At 45.6% G+C, this 23,684-nt stretch overlaps 1 protein-coding gene across 3 annotated transcripts in view; it reads right to left on the minus strand.

Moving 5' to 3' along the window:
- LOC124555276 (zinc finger protein 277) overlaps positions 1 to 23,684 on the minus strand; it is a 151,382-nt gene that overhangs the window by 5,861 nt on the left and 121,837 nt on the right. For all 3 annotated transcript variants that reach the window (XM_047129147.1, XM_047129146.1, XM_047129145.1), the window contains exon 8: positions 13,976 to 14,050. In XM_047129147.1, coding sequence (XP_046985103.1) covers positions 13,976 to 14,050 — 75 coding nt within the window. The remainder of the gene's footprint in view (positions 1 to 13,975; positions 14,051 to 23,684) is intronic.

A 23,684-nucleotide genomic window follows, 5' to 3' on the forward strand; every position in this document is an offset into this window, starting at 1 on the left:
GCAGTCGGGGACACTCCAGCAAAATGTGGGCGACCGTCAGCCGGAACCCACACCGACACAGGGGGGGATCCTCCTGACGCAAAAGATGACCGTGCGTCACAAAGGTATGGCCTATGCGCAGCCGACACAGGATGACAGAGTCCCTGCGAGAAGCCCGCAGGGAGGAGCGCCACACATTGGTCGTCTCCTTCACAGCCCACAGTTTATTCGGGGATGTCACGCCACGCCACCCAGCAGTCCACATCCCAAGCACCTTACGGCGCAACAACAGCTGCTGATCGCGAGCCGGGAGGCCGATTTCCAAAGCTGCCCGTCGATCGCCCCTTTGGCCAGCCTGTCGACACGTTCGTTCCCCGGGATGCCAACGTGACCTGGCGTCCAACCAAAGACCACCGAACGACCAGAGCGGGTAATGGCGAAAACAGACTCCTGAATAGAGGACACCAGAGGAGAAGAGGTATAGCAGCGGTCGATGGCCTGGAGGCTGCTCAGGGAGTCACTGCAGATGACGATGGACGTACCTGAGCAGGAACGCATATGCTCAAGAGCGCGCAATATGGCCACCAGCTCTGCAGTAAAAATACTGCAGCCAGCCGGCAAGGAGCGCTGTTCAACATGGGCAGCGTGAGCAAAAGCATAGGCAGTGCGACCATCAACCAGGGAACCATCAGTGTAGACAGTTTCACAGCCCGGAAAGGAGGCGAGGAGCGCAAGAAAACGGCGACGGAGGGCCACAGGCGGAACCGAGTCCTTGGGTCCCAGTGCCAAGTCCAGACGGACGGACGGCCGGGGCAAACACCAGGGAGGCGTAGGTGCACGGACCCGGTAGGGAGGCAGAAGAGGGAATGACCCCAGTTCCGACAGCAGGGACTGGACGTGGACAGCTATGGAAAGCCCAGACCTAGGTCGCCGTTCGGGCAGGTGGAGGACCATGGCAGGGAAAAGCAGGTGACGATTGGGATGGCCCGGAGAGCAATGCACATGGACAGCATAGTCAGCGAGCAGTCGATGGCGGCGAATCCGCAGCGGGGGAACCCCGGCCTCCACCAGTAGACTATCCACGGGACTCGTACGAAAAGTGCCAGTTGCAAGCCGAACCCCACAGTGGTGTATGGGGTCTAACAACTTCAACACTGAGGGTGATGCAGACCCATAGGCCAGGCTCCCATAATCAAGCCTGTATAATCGCAATAGCGTGCAGCGATCCGCACCCCAAGAGGTGTGGCTCAGGCAGCGGAGGGCGTTGAGGTGCGGCCAGCACTTTTGCTTCAGCTGAGTAATATGAGGAACCCATGTGAGCCGGGCATCAAAGACGAGTCCTAAAAAGCGGCAAGTGTCCACCACGTCAAGCAGGTGGCCGTCGAGGTAATGTTCAGGATGAGGGTGGACTGTCCGACGCCTGCAGAAGTGCATAACTCGAGTCTTGGCTGCAGAGAACTGAAAACCATGAGTCAGAGCCCATGACGCTGCCTTGCGAACGGCTACTTGCAGCCTGCGTTCGGCGACTCCCGTAGTCGTGAAGCTAAATGAGATGCAGAAGTCGTCGGCATACAAAGAAGGAGACACCGACGACCCCACGGCTGCAGCCAGACCATTAATGGCCACTAGAAATAAGGAGACGCTCAACACTGATCCCTGCGGGAACCCATTTTCCTGTATATAAGATCAACCAGAGGCGGCACCCACTTGCACCCGGAAAGAGCAGCGCAATAAAAAGGTTTGAAGAAAAGCCGGGAGCTGACCACGAAGACCCCACTCATGCAACGTAGCAAGGATGTGATGTCTCCATGTGGTGTCATACGCCTTCCGCAGATCAAAAAATACAGCAACGAGATGCTGACGTCGGGCAAAGGCCGTACAGATAGCAGATTCCAGCTGCACCAAATTGTCCGCAGCAGACCGGCCCCGACAGAAGCCACCCTGGGATGGAGCGAGGAGACCGCGCGACTCAAGGACCCAACACAAACGCCGCCCCACCATACGTTCGAGCAATTTGCACAAAACGTTGGTTAGGGTAATGGGACGATAGCTGTCCACCGCCAGTGGGTCCGCACCGGGCTTCAAGATGGGGACAATAAGACCCTCTCGCCATTGCGACGGGAACACGCCCTCGCTCCAAATGCGGTTAAAGATGGTGAGGATGTGTCTCTGGCAGTCCCGGGAGAGATGCTTCAGCATCTGTGCGCCGATGCAGTCTGGTCCTGGTGCCGTATCAGGGCAGTCAGCGAGGGCAGCGAGGAATTCCCTCTCGCTGAAAGGAGCATTGCATTTTTCAGAACGACGCGTGTGGAATGATAACGGCGTCTGCTCGGCTCGCTCCTTTAGAGAGTGAAAGGCGGGGGGATAAGTGGCAGTCGCACAGCTCTGAGCAAAGTGCGCAGCAAGGTGTTCAGCAACGGCGGCAGCGTCCGTGCAAGGAGATCCCAGGGACACCCATAGGGGTCTGGTATCCATAAATCCGCCGGATCCGGGACCACACGAGTGAGGGGGAGCCACAGGAGCCCAAGGATGAGACATACCCCTCCCAGCACTCCTGCTTACGCCGTGCGATAAGGCAACGGGCCAAGGCACGGAGCCTCTTAAAGGCGATGAGGGCCTCTAGAGACGGGTGCCGCCTATCACGCTGGAGAGCCCGCCTACGATCGCGAATAGCCTCAGCAATCTCCAGCGACCACCAGGGGACAGCCTTCCTCCGAGGGAGTCCAGAAGAGCGGGGGATGGCAGCCTCGGCCGCCGAAATGATTGACGTGGTTAAGACACGGACCACCTCGTCAATGTCACCCTGTGGGGGAGACTCAATGGTTGCAGCGGAAGTAAAAGCCGGCCAGTCAGCCCTGTGGAGAGCCCAGCGGGGCAGACGCCCAGAAGAATGACACTGGGGCAGTGACAAATATATGGGAAAATGGTCACTACCACACAGGTCAGGATGCACCCTCCAGTGGAGGGATGGGACAAGAGGCTGCAAAGAGAGAGATCGATGGCCGAGAACGAGCCATGGGCCACACTGAAATGCGTGGGAGCACCGGTGTTCAAGAGGCTAAGGTCGAGCTGAGCCAACACATGCTCCACGGCACGACCGCGGTCATCGGAGACAGTCCCACCCCATAGAGGGTTGTGGGCATTGAAATTGCCCAGAAGCAGTAATGGTGGCGGGAGCTGAGCCAGCAGCGCAGCCAAGACATGTCGGGGGAGCTCCCCATCCGGAGGAATGTAAACAGAGCAAACGGTAATAGCTGGTGAGAGCTCAACCCTGACAGCGACAGCCTCTAAAGGCGTCAGAAGGTGTACTGGCGAGCTACAGACAGAGTGGTGAACAAAGAGGCAAACTCCACCTGATGCTCGTTGACAGGCAGCACGGTTCTTATAGTATCCCTGATAACCACGAAGGGCAGGGGTCCGCATTGCTGGAAACCAAGTTTCCCGCAGAGCAATGCAGAGAACAGGGGAAGCACTCAGAAGCATCCGAAGTTCAGGCAGGTGGCGGAAATAACCGCCGCAATTCCACTGGAGAATGGAAGCAGTAAGGGACTGGGAGGGCGTGAAGGCGACTAAGAAGCAGATGGCGCCTCAGAGCCATCTGCTGCCACTGGGGGAGAGTCAGCTGAGGCCATAGGAAAGGCCACCGAGGGTTCCGTGAGGGCGAGATCCGCGGCAGAGGCGAGGATCTCCACCTCATCCCCGGAGCCAGGACTATGTACAGCAGGCGGCACTGAAACCGCCGGAACGTCCTTCTTGGACACATTCCGTTCCTTCTTCTGCCGTCTGCCCTTAGGGTGAGAGGGCTGGGAGAGCTTCTCTGAAGGAGCGTCGGAGGCTGACGACGACGCAGAAGCCCTACGACCAGCAGGTGGCGGAACCTTCAGCCACTGGCTGACATCCGGCTGGGTAGGAGAAGAAACGGAGGAAGGGAGAGCCCCGAGGGACCCCTTCCACGAGAGAGGAACTGGCAGAGGCAACGCCGGTGGAGAAGGAGGGGGAGGGATCGAGCCCCCCGGTTTTTGAGCAGATGTCACTCCCGAAGTAAGCGTGGGGGGAGCGACAGAAGAGGGTTTGCCCCCAACGGCTAAGGGGGCAACAGAGGAAGGCATGCCCCCAGACAAGAGGGGGGCAGACAGAGAGGCACGGACCCGAGGGCCCACTGAAGGCGGCACAGAGGAGGCGACAACCGTCGTTCGCGAGGGCGATGATGACGTGGCTGCAGCATAAGATGTTCGAAGGGAAGCAGGATACAACCTTTCAAATTTCAGTTTTGCCTCTCGATAAGTAAGCCGGTCCAGGGTCTTAAATTCCATTATCTTCCGCTCCTTATGAAGAACGGGGCAATCTGGCGAGCATGGAGAGTGGTGCTCCCCACAGTTGACACATACAGGCGGAGGCGCACATGGAGAATCGGGATGAGAGGGGCGTCCGCAATCTTGACATGTGGCGCTGGATGGGCAACGGGAGGACATGTGCCCAAACTTCCAGCACTGGAAGCACCGCATCGGGGGAGGGACGTAGGGCTTGACGCCACAACGGTAAACCATTTCCTTGACCTTCTCGGGCAAGACATCACCCTCGAAGGCCAAGATAAAGGCACCAGTGGCCACCCTGTTAGTCTTGGGTCCTCGATGTACACGACGGACAAAATGCACTCCACGTCGTTCTAAGTCGGCTCTCAGCTCTTCATCGGATTGTAACAAGAGGTCACGATGGTAAATAATCCCCTGGACCATATTTAAGCTACTGTGGGGAGTGACGGTAACAGGGACTTCACCCAGCTTATCACACAAGAGCAACGCTCGTGACTGGGCTGGGGAAGACGTCTTGAGGAGGATGGACCCATTCCTCATTTTAGACAATCCCGCCACTTCCCCAAACTTATCCTCCAGGTGTTCCACAAAAAACAGAGGCTTTGTCGTAAGAAAGGAGTCACCATCAGTCCTGCTGCAGACAAGGTATTGTGGTACATAAGGCTCCCGCTTGGCACTAGATCTACGTCCCTCCCATGGAGCAGCCAACGAGGGGAACGACTGAGGGTCATATTGCGCAGCATCAAAGTCTACTCTGCCTTGCTTAGAGACGCTGGTGGCCGTGCGACCACCAGCTTGGTGTGATTTATTGCACTTCATTGCGCCACATCCGCCCAGATGCCACCTACTCCGAACGAGGGCTCTCCCCAAGGGCGCCACCCAGCCAAAGCAACGGGTACCTGGCCGATATCCCGTTGCCCGGAGTCCCCGTGCCCCAGACAAGATGGGCACATACTCCTTGGCATGCATGGGGAGGAAACAGCTCTGGCATCTGCAGTGCGATCCCTGCGTGGTCAGGGGGCTACCACCAAGAGGTTACATGACGACCCCACCACAACGGACTGGCTACCGTGCTGGATTTTAGGTGTTGAAAGGGTCCACAGTTGTCGTGGGCGCTAAGAAGGGGATTGCGTACAATACGAGAAGGAGGCAACCCAGAAGACGTTGGGTGGTTGTGGGTGCTAAGAAGGGGATTGCGCACAAGACGAGAAGGAGGCAACCCAGAAGACGTTGGGTGTAAATCCCGCCACACGACAATAAGGAACATGCAAGATGGCGGTGCATGATGGACCAATAGAAAAACACCATGTAAGGCGTCCTTCCCCAAATGGCACGCACTAACAACGGAAATTTGGAAAAAAAAGGAGGTCAAACCCAAGAAGGGACCATCACAGAAGGCCGAAACGTTTGAGGCTCCTTTTAGTCGCCTCTTACGACAGGCAGGAATACCGCGGGCCTATTCTTACCCCCGAACCCGCAGGGGGACATGGGTGGAGGCTAGCTGTCCTGTGAGAGGGAGGATGGGCTTCTTTCCCCACACAGCTCCTCACCGCTCTGATTGTCTAAATTATAGTTTGTTCATACTTGTGGCTGACTACCAGTTTATATTGTCTGCACCCTGCACTATAGCGGCAGGAAAACAAAACCTGTCAACATATTTCAAACATGCTGAAATTCTTCCCCAAAGATGCGAGTAGTCACTTTCAGTTCTACTTTTACACTTAGTACCTTGTTAGTTCAATCTGTAGCATTGTAATGTAAGAGTTGCACGGCTATGAATGCCCACAAAATGTTGAAATAAATATTCTGTAGATTATATAATAATAGAGTTGGGTGGGGAAAAGGAAAATGTCAAATAGCACCTGTTTCTGTTGAGAAGCAGGAGCATTTTATTGACTGGAATAATCATTTGTTAAACGCTTAAATAGAGCCAGAACAACATAAGCAAAGACGATTTTGAAAAATAAACGTTGAAGGTTTTTCAAAAGCAAAAATTCCAGTCAAAAACTACCTTACCACCACTATTTTTAAAGGTCTCTTTCAAAGCACAAAGTCTTCGTCTTCATGCATGTTGCTTGACAACCTTTTAAATTTGTACCTCTAATCATTTACAAACAAACAAAAATTAAATGCAAATTTCACCAAACACAGATACGAATTTTGCAGAAAATAGTTGCTGCTTTTCCAGGTCTCCAATAATGATATAAAACATTAGAACAAGGACAAAGTAATTTCACAAAGGAGATCATACTGGATTATACAGAGGGAAATGTGATTACCCCTTACTTCTTCAAGAACATACAGCTATTTAATCCTTAAGGAAAATGATACACATTATGTGCCACAAACACTTCAGATATACAGTGTTATTTGAGCATCTGCAGTATATTTCATAGAAAAAAGTGTAATAAGCTTTAATGTCACATCAAATTAAAAAGGTGATAGCATGTTTCTATTTCCAAATCAGAAAGAAGAAATTTACTCCATAGCAACAGTGCCTGCCAATCACATTCTACAAGAACAGATACAATGAAAATTACATACTGAAATGTAAAATGGGAAACTAAACTTAGAAGAGTACCAACAGATATAACTCCGTCTGGAATTACCTGTGGCAGAGATCAGTAATACGAGGATGTGCTGAAAAGTTATGCAGCCTGTAAATTTTTTATTTAAAAACTCTTGTAACTTTTTAAACTTTGATTTATCAAGTGGGGACATATTGTTCTCAGGTCATGTATTTTATTAATTATTATTCATTTCTCTGGAAGAAACTTTTAATCAGTTGGTGTATATGTGATTTAAGGTGGTGTTATTACATACATATGATAAAACTTATATTTACATATACAGGGGATAGGCAAAATAATGTGAACGCCTGTACTTACTTGGGAATGGTTCATTAATGAAGTGTTGGACACCCATTTGCCCATAATACAGCTGTGATTCTTCTTGGATTACTGGCATGTAATGATTGTATAGTCTCCAGTGAAATGTTATGCCACTCTTTGATCAGAACCTCTTCAAACTCCCGTGGTGACGAGGGAGGCAGTAATCTGCTCGAGTCTGCACTCCAATACCGCCCAAAAGGGTTCGATAATGTTAAAGTCTGGGGACTGTGCTGGCCAGGGAAGATACTGCAGTTCAGTTGCATGCTCCTCATACCAGATTGTACTGTCCTGGCTATGTGAAAGGTTGCATTATTGTCCTGAAATATGGCATCATTGTTGGGGAACAACATTAGAATCATGGGATGCACCTGATCACCTAAAATGTTCTCATAATCATTAGCTGTAACATGGCCTTTGAGAGGAATGATGGGACCAGCAGAATACCATGACATGGCTGCCCACACCATCACACTTCCACCTCCATGCTTAACCACTGGAATCAAGCAGTCAGGATTGTGGGCTTCTTTTGGCGCTCTCCAGATTTAAACCCGACCCGATGTAGGAAATAACAAAAATGTTGACTCATCAAACCATACAATGTGTTTCCACTGATCATCTGTCCAGGATTTATGCTCCTTAACACCATGTTTTATGCTTCTTGCATTGGTGGTTGTCATCACTAATGGTTTCAGTATAGCAGCTCATCCATGAATATTCACTTTATGGATTTCTTGGCAGAGTGTCGATAGATACGAGGTCTCGAAGATAGCTATTGATCTCTGCAGTCACTTTAACCACCGTAGTTTTGTGTTGTTTTTAAACAATTCATATTAGCTTATGACGATCGCTGTCATTTGCGCCCACTGTTACATTTACATGATTATGTCTTTCCATGTTTTGCGTAGGTTGTCATGACCATTGAAACAGTTGTTCTTGAAACATTCAATAAGTTGGCTGTCTTGGTTACTGATGCTCCAGATAATCGGGCGCCCACAATCTGCCCTCTTTGGAACTCTGTTAGATCTTTCATATCATGTCGACTTCAGCCTCTGAATGCATATACAAAGTGTGCACTACTTGAAAACAAACTGCACTGATGCCTATTCCATACTGAACACGCACAGTCCAGCGTGAAACATGCCTTATCTATCTCACTGTTCACATTATTTTGCCTATCTCCAGGATATATGCAGTAAAAATTTACAGGAGACCAATCTGTACCCACTTGGTGTTTGTTGAAGTTAATTTTTATTCAAAGTTTTGCTTGTTCTAGTTACACTGTTCGTAAACCTGATCATTTAAAAATAACTGTTACATTCACTTGATTGTTGACAAGCAGCACAATAACAGCTCCACACAAATTGTAAATGGTTTCCTTTTAAATAAAATGTGAAAGCAATAGAAAAAAAAAGTTACAAGATGTACTGGATGCAAATTCAGATGACTATAGTGACAACATTATTTTTGGTGGTGGTGTATCTGAAAATGGAGACAATTCTGACATCGATGATGAATCTGGTGACAACGAAATAGGTGAAAATTACATCAGAAAAATGGTGAATTATGCAAAAAGCTACCTACTCCTCAATTTCATCGCAGACAGCATAACACTGTTGCAGGCAAGTCCCGGTTGACAGCTTAAACTGAAAATACTTTAAAATTATGTTGCACCATGGAACACTTCTACTCATGAAATACTGAAAGAAATTTTCCTGCACACTAATTCTGAGGGAACTCCTAAAGTCTCAAATCCATGGAATGATATTGCTTCAAAAGAATTGCTAGCATTTATTGGATTGCGTATTCTTGCAGGTGTTCTGAGAAAGGAAGAAGAATCGGTAGTAAATTTATGGATCAAAAACCCTATATTTTCAAGGACAGAATTTACTGCAACAATGGGAAGAGACAAATTTGTTCAAATTTTGTGTGCCCTTTGTCTTGATGATAAAACCATAAGACATGCATGTAGAATGTCAGACAAATTATGCCAAATTAGGAAAAATTTTGATGGTGTAATCAGCAGATTTCACATGGCTTATGCATCCAATCATTATGTTACTGTAGACAAACAGTTGGTTGCATTTTGGGGAAGATGCCAATTTCTTGTGTTGATGAAAACAAAATCAGGAAAATATGGAACGAAAGTCTGGGTTGCACCAGACACCCAAACTTTAAATGCACACCATATGCAGGTATATACTGGAAGAAATAATGGGGAAAGAGAAAAGGAACAGTGTTTCCATGTAGTCACAGCTCTGGTCAGTAATTTGTATGGCACAAGCAAGGGATCACTACTGATAGTTCTTTCACTAGCTGTGAGCTAGCACAGTTCCTTCTAACAGAGAATATGACACTGGTCGGCACAATTCGACATAATAAGCCAGAGATTCCAGAATTATTTTTGAGCAACACACAAAGGGTGATACACTCTTCCATCTTCAGTTTTACCAATGAACTAATGTTGGTGTCTTATGTGCTAGCAAAGAATAGAGCAGTAATACTTCTCTCATCCCAACATCGTGATGAAATCATGCACTAACAAAGTAAGTGACTTCAAGCCAGAAATCATCATGCATTACAATGCTGCCAAAAGTGGTGGTGATGTGCTGGGCAAGTTAGTCACAGAATATACATGCTCAAGATAAACAACACAACACCCTATAAAACACTTCTTACATTTGATTGATGATGTCTGTGTGAATGGTTTCATGCTTTCGATGACAAAAAACCTAATGTGGCAGAAAAAGAAGATATATCTCTAGTGTCTCTTACTGCTTGCTTTGGGAGAAGAAATGGTGAAAACTCATGAACAAAGAGCATAAAATGGAAAGAAATTGAGCACGCATCCTCAGAGAAGGAGGTATGTACAAAAACTCAACAAGTCCGAACAGCAGAAAAAATCAAATGAAGACGATGCTGAAAATGCTTTCTATGTAAATCAAGAAAAGACAGGAAGACAGACTGGAAATGTGACAAATGTAATGAATGGATTTCCAATGATCACGCTGATAAGGTAACTCATGTTGTTGGCAAAAGCTGTTCTAACTGATTGTTGCCATTTTTCAATTAAATTTTCTCTTGGGCAGCAAAAACAAATAGACTAACATCACACTGTACGAGGTGCACTCAAGTTCTAAGGCCTCCGATTTTTTTTCTAATTAACTACTCACCCAAAATCGATGAAACTGGCGTTACTTCTCGACGTAATCACCCTGCAGACGTACACATTTTTCATAACACTGATGGCATGATTCCATGGCAGCAGCGAAGGCTTCTTTAGGAGTCTGTTTTGACCACCGGAAAATCGCTGAGGCAATAGCAGCACGGCTGGTGAATGTGCGGCCACGGAGAGTGTCTTTCATTGTTGGAAAAAGCCAAAAGTCACTAGGAGCCAGGTCAGGTGAGTAGGGAGCATGAGGAATCACTTCAAAGTTGTTATCACGAAGAAACTGTTGCATAACGTTAGCTCGATGTGCGGGTGTGTTGTCTTGGTGAAACAGCACACGCGCAGCCCTTCCTGGACGTTTTTGTTGCAGTGCAGGAAGGAATTTGTTCTTCAAAACATTTTCGTAGGATGCACCTGTTACCGTAGTGCCCTTTGGAACGCAATGGGTAAGGATTACGCCCTCGCTGTCCCAGAACATGGACACCATCATTTTTTCAACACTGGCGGTTACCCGAAATTTTTTTGGTGGCGGTGAATCTGTGTGCTTCCATTGAGCTGACTGGCGCTTTGTTTCTGGATTGAAAAATGGCATCCACGTCTCATCCATTGTCACAACCGACGAAAAGAAAGTCCCATTCATGCTGTCATTGCGCGTCAACATTGCTTGGCAACATGCCGCACGGGCAGCCATGTGGTCGTCCGTCAGCATTCGTGGCATCCACCTGGATGACACTTTTCGCATTTTCAGGTCGTCATGCAGGATTGTGTGCACAGAACCCACAGAAATGCCAACTCTGGAGGCAATCTGTTCAACAGTCACTCGGCGATCCCCCAAAACAATTCTCTCCACTTTCTCGATCATGTCGTCAGACCGGCTTGTGCGGGCCCGAGGTTGTTTCGGTTTGTTGTCACACGATGTTCTGCCTTCATTAAACTGTCGCACCCACGAACACACTTTCGACGCATCCATAACTCCATCACCACGTCTCCTTCAACTGTCGATGAATTTCAATTGGTTTCACACCACGCAAATTCAGAAAACGAATGATTGCACGCTGTTCAAGTAAGGAAAACGTCGCCATTTTAAGTATTTAAAACAGTTCTCATTCTCGCCGCTGGCGGTAAAATTCCATTTGCCATACGGTGCTGCCATCTCTGGGACATATTGACAATGAACGCGGCCTCATTTTAAAACAATGCGCATGTTTCTATCTCTTTCCAGTCCGGAGAAAAAAAATCGGAAGCCTTAGAACTTGAATGCACCTCGTAACATTCAAATCAAATTCTGATTTTAAAATACTTTACTTGGAACAAATCCGAATAAAAATGTAACTTAATGTATTTTTACTTGGTAACTAACATCCAAAACTATGACAGAATGTATCTTGTGCTCATAATAAAGTTTAGAATATAATTTACAATATAAAACACGTCTGAAACTCTAAAAAAAGACACAGCGGGTGCAAAATGTACCCACTCAGAGAAAGTTGAAAATATTTTAGCTTAGTAACAAAACTTTAAATAAAACAAATGCTAATAACAGCCTACATCTTTATTCTTCATGTCTACACATTTGTTTCTCAACATAGTCCTCCAGGCGATGAACACATTTCTCCCTATGGGAGACCAGTTTGTCAATGACATTACTGTAGACTGTACAAATTTTTTGACAAATCCACATCACCACCTCTGCATGCATCAATTCACTGGTATCAAAGTTAAGTCCTTGGTGGTGTTCTTGAAGTTCTGGAAACATCTGAAAATCAGGTGGAGCCAAGTCAGGACTGTATGGAGAATGACGATGGCAGCGAACCCACGGCGTCAGATTGTTGCAAATGTCGCAGTGCTTGTGTGTGGTCTGGCATTGTCATGCTAAAGGAGAGGGTGCGCCATACGTGGAAAAACTCTTCAAATTCAAAACTCCATTATGGTACACTGTTACTCATGCACAGACATAGTAATATGTTACAAACATGCACGTTACAAGCTACAATTCAGAACCCTCTAGTGCCATAGGGCTGCAAATATATAGGCACGGAGAATAAAGATGTAGAATGTTAATAATGTTGGTTTTGTTTAAAAAGCTTTAAGAGGTTTCACATTAACAATTCGGAAGAATTACTTTTCAGCCCATCCTCGTAGGTTCTTGGTATGACAGTAATCGGAGTATGGCAGTATTTATACAGATATTTTTATGCATTCAAATGAATAATGAGAAGTATACCACATTAAGACACACAGCATTTTAAGAGAAATACAACAATGAGTACAAAGAGGTGTTTGAATGCCCTGAAGGTACATTCTAAAGTACTTACAGATCATATATCGACAATAAGAAGACATATGTTTGTCTCCACAGACCTTCAGTATTAAAAATTCTAAGGAATCTGGGACTTCATTCAAAACTAATAGAACTTACTCTAACCAACACCAAATCAAAAGTCTAGTTCAGATGAGAAATTTATGAACCATTCCTCATAAAAATAGACTTGAATCAGGGTGCCAGCTTATCACCATCACTATTCAACTGTGTATTGGAATATGTGATGAGAGAATGGTGCAAGGATAACCCAAAGAACGTACTAACTGGAAGCTACAAAAATGATATAAATTTAAACTGTTTGGGATTTGCTGCTGATCTTGCTCTCCTAGCCAATAATGTTCAACAATTCAGTTAAATCCCTACAAGAAATAGCACAAAAACTTGGCCTTAGAATATCATTTGAAGAAACAAATATTATGGTAACTCATCCATCACTAGCAAACAAAATTGAAACAGAAATACAGGAAATCAGACTTGTTGATAAATTTAAATATCTGACTGAAATTGTAAGATACAACCTAACTGAAAGCCGACATGGCAAAATAGAACAAAAGTCACAAACAACAAAAAAGCCAATTGACAGCTGTAACATTAAAACTTTATAAAACAATTATACAATCACATATAGCACATGCAATTGTAACCGACTTCAAAACAACTAATACAGCTGAAACTGACAGAATACTTAAAACAGAAAGAAGAATAATTATGATATACACAAATAAAAAAATATCAAGTAAATGGGCTTGAAGCATAGTTTCAAATGAAATACTATAAAAGGAAATAGAACCAGTAATGAGCATGATCAGGAAGAAATGCATATCATTCTTTGGACATCTTGTCAGAACATAATAAAACAGGATTAGTAAGAGAATAATGGGATAATTGTGGAATAGTATGAGTAATGTTAAATGGATTACAGAAATAAGGAAGATATAAGGGAACAACTCCAAATTACAGTAGATGACCTAAAAAACAAGACAGACAGGGGTAATCTCGAACAACAGAAGGAAAAAAAAATATCCAAAATAATGAAGAAGAGCAAAAATTCATTATATAATAATAAATAATCCTTTGTATAACCATTGCATTATTGAATTACTATTGAACAGAACTGTATTGTTGAATAACAACTCCTCTCATAATGCTTTGTACGACTGACCAGAGTGGTCCAATGAAGGCCATAACATAAAATACATAATAAAACTGGCAATAAAAGCTAAACGGAAAGGTGAAATAACACAGAGATAAATTATACTACATAGATATAATATATTCTGACATCCTTACAGTCTGTACTTACATTTTCTTAGTAATACCTTCATCAGCATCGAGATTGCAGAGGAAATTGTCATTTTCGTAGGTTGGGAAATAATACCTACAAAATAGGAATACCATGAAAATGTTAACCACAGTTCACAGTTACAATATGCTCTTAAACACACACACACGCACTCACTCACTCTCACTCACTCACTCACTCACTCACACTCTCTCTCTCTCTCTCTCTCTCTCTCTCTCTCTCTCTCTCTCCCCTCCCCCCCCCACTGTCTTCTATTTACATTTGTATTGGGAGAGTACACACTGTATTTTGGTATAGGGAAGTTCTTGTAGAATGTAAATACTTTAGCATTGAAGGAGATCACTCACCAAAAAGCAGAAGCATTGAATTGTCAATACGCACACATAGAAGAAAGAAACTTGCTACTTTCAGAGTTATCCTTTGACGAGCAGAGTAAATTAATTACACACACACACACACACACACACACACACACACACACACACACACACACCTAACCCCCTACATGGTGCCAACTATACTAACAGTGCCAATGCTATTTTGCAGCTGGTGGACAGCTGTCGTAGGTGTAGTTTCGGGTAGGTACAGCTAGAGGTAGAGGGAGTTGGGAGGCAGGGAGAGGGACTGGGGGTGACTGTCCATGGGTTGCTAGGCTGTATGGGAGGAATTTTTGGGGTGGAAGGGATGGCAGCTGTTGAAATGCAGGTATTGTTGATGTTTAGTGGATTTAGTGTGGACAGAGTTGTGGATGGTGCCATCAGAAAGATGGAGATCAACATCGAGAAAGTTGGCGTGTTGGGTAGGAGGAGGACCAGATGAAGCAGATGGAAGAAAAGGTGTTGAGGGTGTGAAGGAATGTGGATGGGGTGTTTTGGCCCTGAGTCCAGATCATGGAGATATCATCAATGAATTTGAACCAGACTAGGGGTTGGGAGTTTTGGGAGGCTAGGAAGGTTTCCTATAGATGGCCCATAAACAGGTTGGCATAGAATGGTCCCATGTGTGTGTCCATGGCTGTGATGCAGATTTGTTTGTAAACCTTCCCTTCAAAGGAAAAGTAGTTCTGGGTCAGAATATACACTGACAAAAAGAAAAAAATCCCACCGCCAACAAGATGTGCGAAACAAACGAAGGTTGGTAGGCATGTTTCTACATCTGAAAGAAAGATCACGTCTATTCAGATTTCGTACCAGTAACGTAATAGTAGTGCCACTATGAGGATGCAAATCAAGCTTGCTTTAAATACACACTGTAATGGTCATGAGCGTTAGTTACCTTGGGGACAGGACATACTGAATCGAAGTTGGTTGCACGTCTTTAAGGCAATGAAGGTGTCATTATCAGCAGCTCATAAAGTTTGAATGAGGTAATGTAATAAGGCTAGGAGAAGCTGGATGTTCCTTTAGTGATATTGCAGAAAGACTTGACAGGAATGTAGCCTCTGTACATGACTGCTGGCAGTGGTCATCACGGAAAGGTATGTTCACAAGAACGCTGGGCTCCAGATGGCCACGAGGCACTATCAAGAGGGAAGATTGTCATGTTGAACGTATGGCTGTAGCAGATTATACTGTGTCTGCAGCAGCAATTCGAGCAGCACTTAGCACCACAGTGACACAACAAAGTATTAAAAATCGGTTACTTCAAGGACAGCTCTGAACCCGATGTCCTGTAGCATGCATTCCACTGACCCAGACCACCAACGTTTGTGACTTCAGTGGCACTGAGCAAGAGCTCATTGGAGGGCAGAGTGGAAATTGTTCTATTTTATGATGACAGCCAGTTCTACCTTGGTGTCAGTGATGTCCATCTGTTGGTTAGGAGGCGGCCATGTGAGCACCTGCAACCAACCTGTCTGCAGTACGAGTTATGGTCTGGAGTGAATTTTGTACGACAGCACGAGCACTCTTGCGGTTATCTGATGCACCCTGATTGCAAATTTGTATGCCTGTCTGGTGATTCAACTTCTTGTGCTGCCATTTATGAAACAGCATTCCAGAGGAAGGAGTAGGAGGTGGCGGGTGGGTGGATTGGGCAGGACTTGCAGTCAGGAGTTGGGAGAGGGGGTAGCATAGGAATGGACTAGGATGTTGTGTAGGCTGGGTGACCTCTTCAATATACCACATCATACAAAAGTCACTCCCAACACCTCACAAAACCCACAACCCAAGCTAACCAAAAATAAGGTTGCTATCATCTCCACCAAAAACCTCAGTCTCAGAGAAGTTTCAGTTCTATCCAAAGGCCTAACCTTCAGCCTCACCCCAAAATTCAACCATGCTTGACTTGTCAAAGACCTACTTTCCTTCTCCCAAGCCCTACAGTGGAAACACTTCTTTGCCACCAACTCCTCTGACCAAAGTCAACATAATCCCTTGCATCTCCCAGTTCATACCACTATTTAACTGTAAACCTCCCACCCATCCAGCAAACCACCCCTAGTCAGTTTTGAGGAATTCCTTACCTTTAACTTGGTGTCACCATTCTTCCATGGGTTTCTTCCTACAAACACTAACCTTTTGGCAGAATGAAAGACAGCCATACACAACCTGAAAACAGATCCAGACCTAATCATCCTCCCTGTAGACAAAGGGTCTACACTGTTGTGATGAGACATAGCGACTACCTGACAGAAGGCCTCTGCCAACTATATGAATCTTCCATGTACAAGCTTGGCCAGAATGATCGCATCCCGGAAGTCCAACATAACTTCCGATCCATACTAAAACCCATAGGTCCTCCTCAGAACCTCTCACCTCTGTCCACACCTCTCCTCATCCCAGCAACACCCTGCAAATCCACCTTCTACATGATCCCCAAAATCTACAAACCCAACAATCCCCAACGTCCCATTTTAGCTAGCTATTGTGCTCTCACTGAAAGAATTTCCTATTAAATCCCTTACTGACCATCACCTCCAACCAGTATCCTGAAACCTAGCCTCCCACCTCAAAGATACGAATCACTTCCTTCACCAATTTTCCACCATCCCCACCCCTTTACCGCATGGATCCCTACTTGTTGCTGTTAATGCAACCTCTCTAAACGGCAACATCACTCATGCCTATGGCCTTGTCAGTATTGAACACTATCTCTCCCAATGCCCTTCAGACTCCAAATCTGCCTCCTCATTCATTGTACACCTTACCAACTAAACTGATGAAAACAAATCGCAATATAAAGAAATAATTAATGTAGAATAATGAAATTTTTGAAATACATCTGTCTAGGTAACATATTTAAGCAATTATCATTGTAAGTTCACAGTTTAATGTAGGCACGAGAAAAGCCATCGCAAATGTGAAGTTCTGGTACATTAATAACTGGTGTAACTGCCAGAACATTGAATGCAAGCTTGCAAACATGCATGTATTGTCATACAGGTGCTGGATGTAAGTTTGGGGGATGGTGTTCCATGGCTTTTGCACATGGTTCACCACTACAGGGATGATTAATACTGGTTGTGGATGACACTGATGATGCTATCTGAAGGTGTCTCATACGTGCTCCATTGGAGACAGTTCTGGCAATGGTGCAGGCCAAGGCAACAAGTCGGCACACTGTACAGCATGTTGGGTTACAGCAGCAGTATGTGGACAAGCGTTATCTTGTTGAGAGAAATATGTTGCAAAGGCCGCGCCACCTGTGAAAGCAGCTGTCATGTACTAACTCTGCTACAAGCACTGCACAGCATTTTATGTTGGTATGACTACCAAAGACCTGTCCATCAGGAAGAATGGCCACTGCCAAACTGTTGGCAAGAACACAGTTGAGCACTCTGTGGCACAACATGCTTAATTTCAATAGCTGCTTCACAATCTGAGCCATTTTGATCCTTCTCTTCACCACCAGTTTCTCTGAATTATGCAGACTGGAATTGTCCTTACAATGCATCCTCCACTCCTGTAATCATCCTGGCTTCAAACTTGGGGAACCTACTGTCTCCACACCCTCCACCCAACAGTTCCCCTTCCTCCATCCTGTCACCCCCTCCCAATTCATGCCCCCTCGTCACCTTTAATGCGTGCCGCTTCCCACTGGCTGCTACAATCATGCCAGCCCATATATGTGCCACCATTCCCAACCACATTCCTAGCCAGCAAACCAGCCACCTCCTTCCAAGCTGTTAACCACCCACCCCCAATCCTCCTCCCTGCTTCCTGCCTCTGTCCAACCCACCAGATATAACCCCCACCACAACCAGTCCACTTACTACCAAATAATATTGGCACTGTTAGTAAACTCTGAAAGCTAGCAATTTTCCTTTCTTTTGTGTGTGCCTATCAACAACTCAACACTTCTGATTTTCGGTGAGTGGTCTCATTTATTCCTAAAGTATTTACACACTATATATTTTCTCATTCATCAATTTGCATGTGAAAAGTGGGGTGTAAAAATAAGACTAGACACATTTATTGTGATGTCTTGCCTGATAATGTGACCCACCTTTCATGATTATATTACATGTGTCAATTGGCGAGTTCTTGAACTGACCCGAGTTGGCCATTATGATTGGTTGTACTTACGTGTACATTTGGAAATCACTCGACAGTAATGGAAACAAAATAAATGATAATTTTACTTCATAATAACAGCCAGTGTGGTAAAATGTTATCATTCACACTTATACTTACTTTATCTGTCCCTGGGGTTATATTGTGTTCAGACAGGTAAATTATCTTCTCAGATATTTATACAGCTTCTGAATAAACAATTAGGTTATCTACCTCATTTTGTGATTCACCTATCTATTGTGATGAAATAACCTATTGCCAGTATTCAGTGGTTTCTTGTACACTTTTTATACTGCTTAAATGTAGATTATTAATTATCAGGACACTGGAGATCATTAATCATTAGGCTCCAATTTTATGTGATGGTAAGCCCCTAATGCATCTCTGCAAGAAGCAGCAAGCTGGGAACACCAACTCTACCGGAGTATAGCTGCCGAAGGGAACTACTTTGAAGAAGACAATGTTGTTGTTTGAAAAAAATAAATAAATACTGGTAACTAAAAACTTCAGTACATAAAAAAATGATCTCATTACTTTTCTCACACACCTGGTAGATCTTAAGGTATTCATTTTAAAGCTCATGTTTACTAGACTTTTTTTTTACTTTGAATGATCACTCCTTTCATACCCCATTCCTCCTGGGCCACCCTGTATACTAAATTGTTTTCACATCTATGAATAAATAAAAATTCTTTTAAAAATTAATCAACTTCCATTTCAAAAAAATTATCATCTAAACAGCACACTTTGATATAACAAACAAATTAAAGTGGTCATCGACCAGAAAATCGCACTGAAACTCCACAATGCATAACTAGGCACCATCCTACTGGAAGTGGTGGGTGTTTTTTCAGGTGACACGTGAAAGAAAAAAAAAAATGGAAAATACAATTTTTAGATGACAAGATAAGGCACCTATTTAGGAACTGTGGGGTGGATAAACTCTTCCACAGAGTTAATTATGAGGTAAAAACAATGTTCTTAGAGGTGTGTGACAAAATATTGTCAAGTTCTCACAGTCCACCATAATGTGGCTAACACTTTAATTTCAGAACAATTCAGAGTATAGTTTTATATTTTTCACATACAAGAACCACTGCCAAATCTGAATAAGTGCGAGAGAAAAAGAAAAAGGAAAAACAATAATCCCATATGACAAGGTTTTGAGAAAAGTGTGAACCTTTGGATTTGTGGGCTGACACCTACCCAAGAACAACACAAGTCCAGCTAACACACACACACACACACACACACACACACACACACACACACACACACACACCCCAGATGTAGTTGCAAAAGTTTGTGTGTGTACTCTACAATTCTGAAGAGAGATTAATCCGAAAGTCTTGTTTATATACCTTATGACGACTCAGTGCCTCAAATATTAGGAGATATTAGAGTGAAATAAACACCCTTAGCTGCTTACAGGCGTTGACATACGTCAACGGGGACAGATGAAAATGTGTGTCCCGACTGGGACTCGAACCCGGGATTTCCTGCTTACATGGCAGATGCTCTATCCATCTGAGTCACCGAGGACATAGAGGATAGCGCGACTGCAGGGCTTAACCTCTGGCATGCCTCCTGGGAAACCCACATATTGTCCCGCACTTCATTCGTAGTGCCCCCGTCCATTATACTCATTACTCGCGGCGCGTTGCTTATGCCTGTAAGAGTTCGGGCACTGTTTGTGCATTCACACAGAAGAAGAAGATGGTCAAGTGGCCGGTGAGCCTTATATATATATATATATATATATATATATATATATATATATATATATATATGATGTGACTTACCATACGAAAGCGCTGGCAGGTCGATAGAAAAACAAACAGACACATACATACACACAAAATTCAAGATTTCGCAACAAACTGTTGCCTCATCAGGAAAGAGGGAAGGAGAGGGAAAGACGAAAGGAAGTGGCTTTTAAGGGAGAAGGTAAGGAGTCATTCCAATCCCGGGAGCGGAAAGACTTACCTTAGGGGGAAAAAAGGACGGGTATACACTCGCACACACACACATATCCATCCACACGTATACAGACACAAGAAGACATATTTAAAGACAAAGAGTTTGGGCAGAGATGTCAGTCGAGGCGGAATTGCAGAGGCAAAGATGATGTTGAATGACAGGTGAGGTATGAGTGGCGGCAACTTGAAATTAGCGGAGATTGAGGCTTGGGGGGAAACGGGAAGAGAGGATATATTGAAGAGCAAGTTCCCATCTCCGGAGTTCGGATAGGTTGGTGTTGGTGGGAAGTATCCAGATAACCCGGATGGTGTAACACTGTGCCAAGATGTGCTGGCCGTGCACCAAGGCATGTTTAGCCACAGGGTGATCCTCATTACCAACAAACACTGTCTGCCTGTGTCCATTCATGCGAATGGACAGTTTGTTGCTGGTCATTCCCACATAGAATGCATCACAGTGTAGGCAGGTCAGTTGGTAAATCTTGTGGGTGCTTTCACATGTGGCTCTGCCTTTGATCGTGAACACCTTCCGGGTTACAGGACTGGAGTAGGTGGTGGTAGGAGGCTGCATGGGACAGGTTTTACACCGGGGGCGGTTACAAGGATAGGAGCCAGAGGGTAGGGAAGGTGGTTTGGGGATTTCATAGGGATGAACTAACAGGTTACAAAGGTTAGGTGGACGGCGGAAAGACACTCTTGGTGGAGTGGGGAGGATTTCATGAAGGATGGATCTCATTTCAGGGCAGGATTTGAGGAAGTTGTATCCCTGCTGGAGAGCCACATTCAGAGTCTGGTCCAGTCCCGGAAAGCATCCTGTCACAAGTGGGGCACTTTTGTGGTTCTTCTGTGGGGGATTCTGGGTTTGAGGGGATGAGGAAGTGGCTCTGGTTATTTGCTTCTGTACCAGGTCGGGAGGGTAGTTGCAGGATGCGAAAGCTGTTGTCAGGTTGTTGGTGTAATGGTTCAGGAATTCCAGACTGGAGCAGATTCGTTTGCCACGAAGACCTAGGCTGTAGGGAAGGGACCGTTTGATGTGGAATGGGTGGCAGCTGTCATAATGGAGGTACTATTGCCTGTTGGTGGGTTTGATGTGGACGGACGTGTGAAGCTGGCCATTGGACAGGTGGAGGTCAACGTCAAGGAAAGTCGCATGGGATTTGGAGTAGGACCAGGTGAATCTGATGGAACCAAAGGAGTTGAGGTTGGAGAGGAAATTCTAGAGTTCTTCTTCACTGTGAGTCCAGATCATGAAGATGTCATCAATAAATCTGTACCAAACTTTGGGTTGGCAGGCCTGGGTAACCAAGAAGGCTTTCTCTAAGCGACCCATGAATAGGTTGGCGTACGAGGGGGTCATCCTGGTACCCATGGCTGTTCCCTTTAATTGTAGGTATGTCTGGCCTTCAAAAGTGAAGAAGTTGTGGGTCAGGATGAAGCTGGCTAAGGTGATGAGGAAAGAGGTTTTAGGTAGGGTGGCAGGTGATCGGCGTGAAAGGAAATGCTCCATCGCAACAAGGCCCTGGACGTGCGGAATATTTGTGTATAAGGAAGTGGCATCAATGGTTACAAGGATGGTTTCCGGGGGTAACACATTGGGTAAGGATTCCAGGTGTTCGAGAAAGTGGTTGGTGTCTTTGATGAAGGATGGGAGACTGCATGTAATGGGTTGAAGGTGTTGATCTACGTAGGCAGAGATACGTTCTGTGGGGGCTTGGTAACCAGCTACAATGGGGCGGCCGGGATGATTGGGTTTGTGGATTTTAGGAAGAAGGTAGAAGGTAGGGGTGCGGGGTGTCGGTGAGGTCAGGAGGTTGATGGAGTCAGGTGAAAGGTTTTGCAGGGGGCCTAAGGTTCTGAGGATTCCTTGAAGCTCCGCCTGGACATCGGGAATGGGGTTACCTTGGCAAACTTTGTATGTGGTGTTGTCTGAAAGCTGACGCAGTCCCTCAGCCACATACTCCCGACGATCAAGTACCACAGTCGTGGAACCCTTGTCCGCCGGAAGAATGATGATGGATCGGTTAGCCCTCAGATCACGGATAGCCTGGGCTTCAGCAGTTGTGATGTTGGGAGTAGGATTAAGGTTTTTTAAGAAGGACTGAGATGCAAGGCTGGAAGTCAGAAATTCCTGGAAGGTTTGGAGAGGGTGATTTTGAGGAAGAGGAGGTGGGTCTCGCTGCGACGGAGGACGGAACTGTTCCAGGCAGGGTTCAATTTGGATGGTGTCTTGGGGAGTTGGATCATTAGGAGTAGGATTAGCATTAGGATCATTTTTCTTCGTGGCAAAGTGATATTTCCAGCAGAGAGTACGAGTGTAGGACAGTAAATCTTTGACGAGGGCTGTTTGGTTGAATCGCATCCCACAACTACCCTCCCGACCTGGTACAGAAGCAAATAACCAGAGCCACTTCCTCATCCCCTCAAACCCAGAATCCCCCACAGAAGAACCACAAAAGTGCCCCACTTGTGACAGGATACTTTCCGGGACTGGACCAGACTCTGAATGTGGCTCTCCAGCAGGGATACAACTTCCTCAAATCCTGCCCTGAAATGAGATCCATCCTTCATGAAATCCTCCCCACTCCACCAAGAGTGTCTTTCCGCCGTCCACCTAACCTTTGTAACCTGTTAGTTCATCCCTATGAAATCCCCAAACCACCTTCCCTACCCTCTGGCTCCTATCCTTGTAACCGTCCCCGGTGTAAAACCTGTCCCATGCAGCCTCCTACCACCACCTACTCCAGTCCTGTAACCCGGAAGGTGTTCACGATCAAAGGCAGAGCCACATGTGAAAGCACCCACAAGATTTACCAACTGACCTGCCTACACTGTGATGCATTCTATGTGGGAATGACCAGCAACAAACTGTCCATTCGCATGAATGGACACAGGCAGACAGTGTTTGTTGGTAATGAGGATCACCCTGTGGCTAAACATGCCTTGGTGCATGGCCAGCACATCTTGGCACAGTGTTACACCGTCCGGGTTATCTGGATACTTCCCACCAACACCAACCTATCCGAACTCCGGAGATGGGAACTTGCTCTTCAATATATCCTCTCTTCCCGTTACCCACCAGGCCTCAATCTCCGCTAATTTCAAGTTGCCGCCACTCATACCTCACCTGTCATTCAACATCATCTTTGCCTCTGCAATTCCGCCTCGACTGACATCTCTGCCCAAACTCTTTGTCTTTAAATATGTCTGCTTTGGTCT

This window comes from Schistocerca americana, chromosome X (genome assembly GCF_021461395.2).
Source record: "Schistocerca americana isolate TAMUIC-IGC-003095 chromosome X, iqSchAmer2.1, whole genome shotgun sequence".
In the NCBI taxonomy this organism is placed as follows: Eukaryota; Metazoa; Arthropoda; class Insecta; order Orthoptera; family Acrididae; genus Schistocerca; species Schistocerca americana.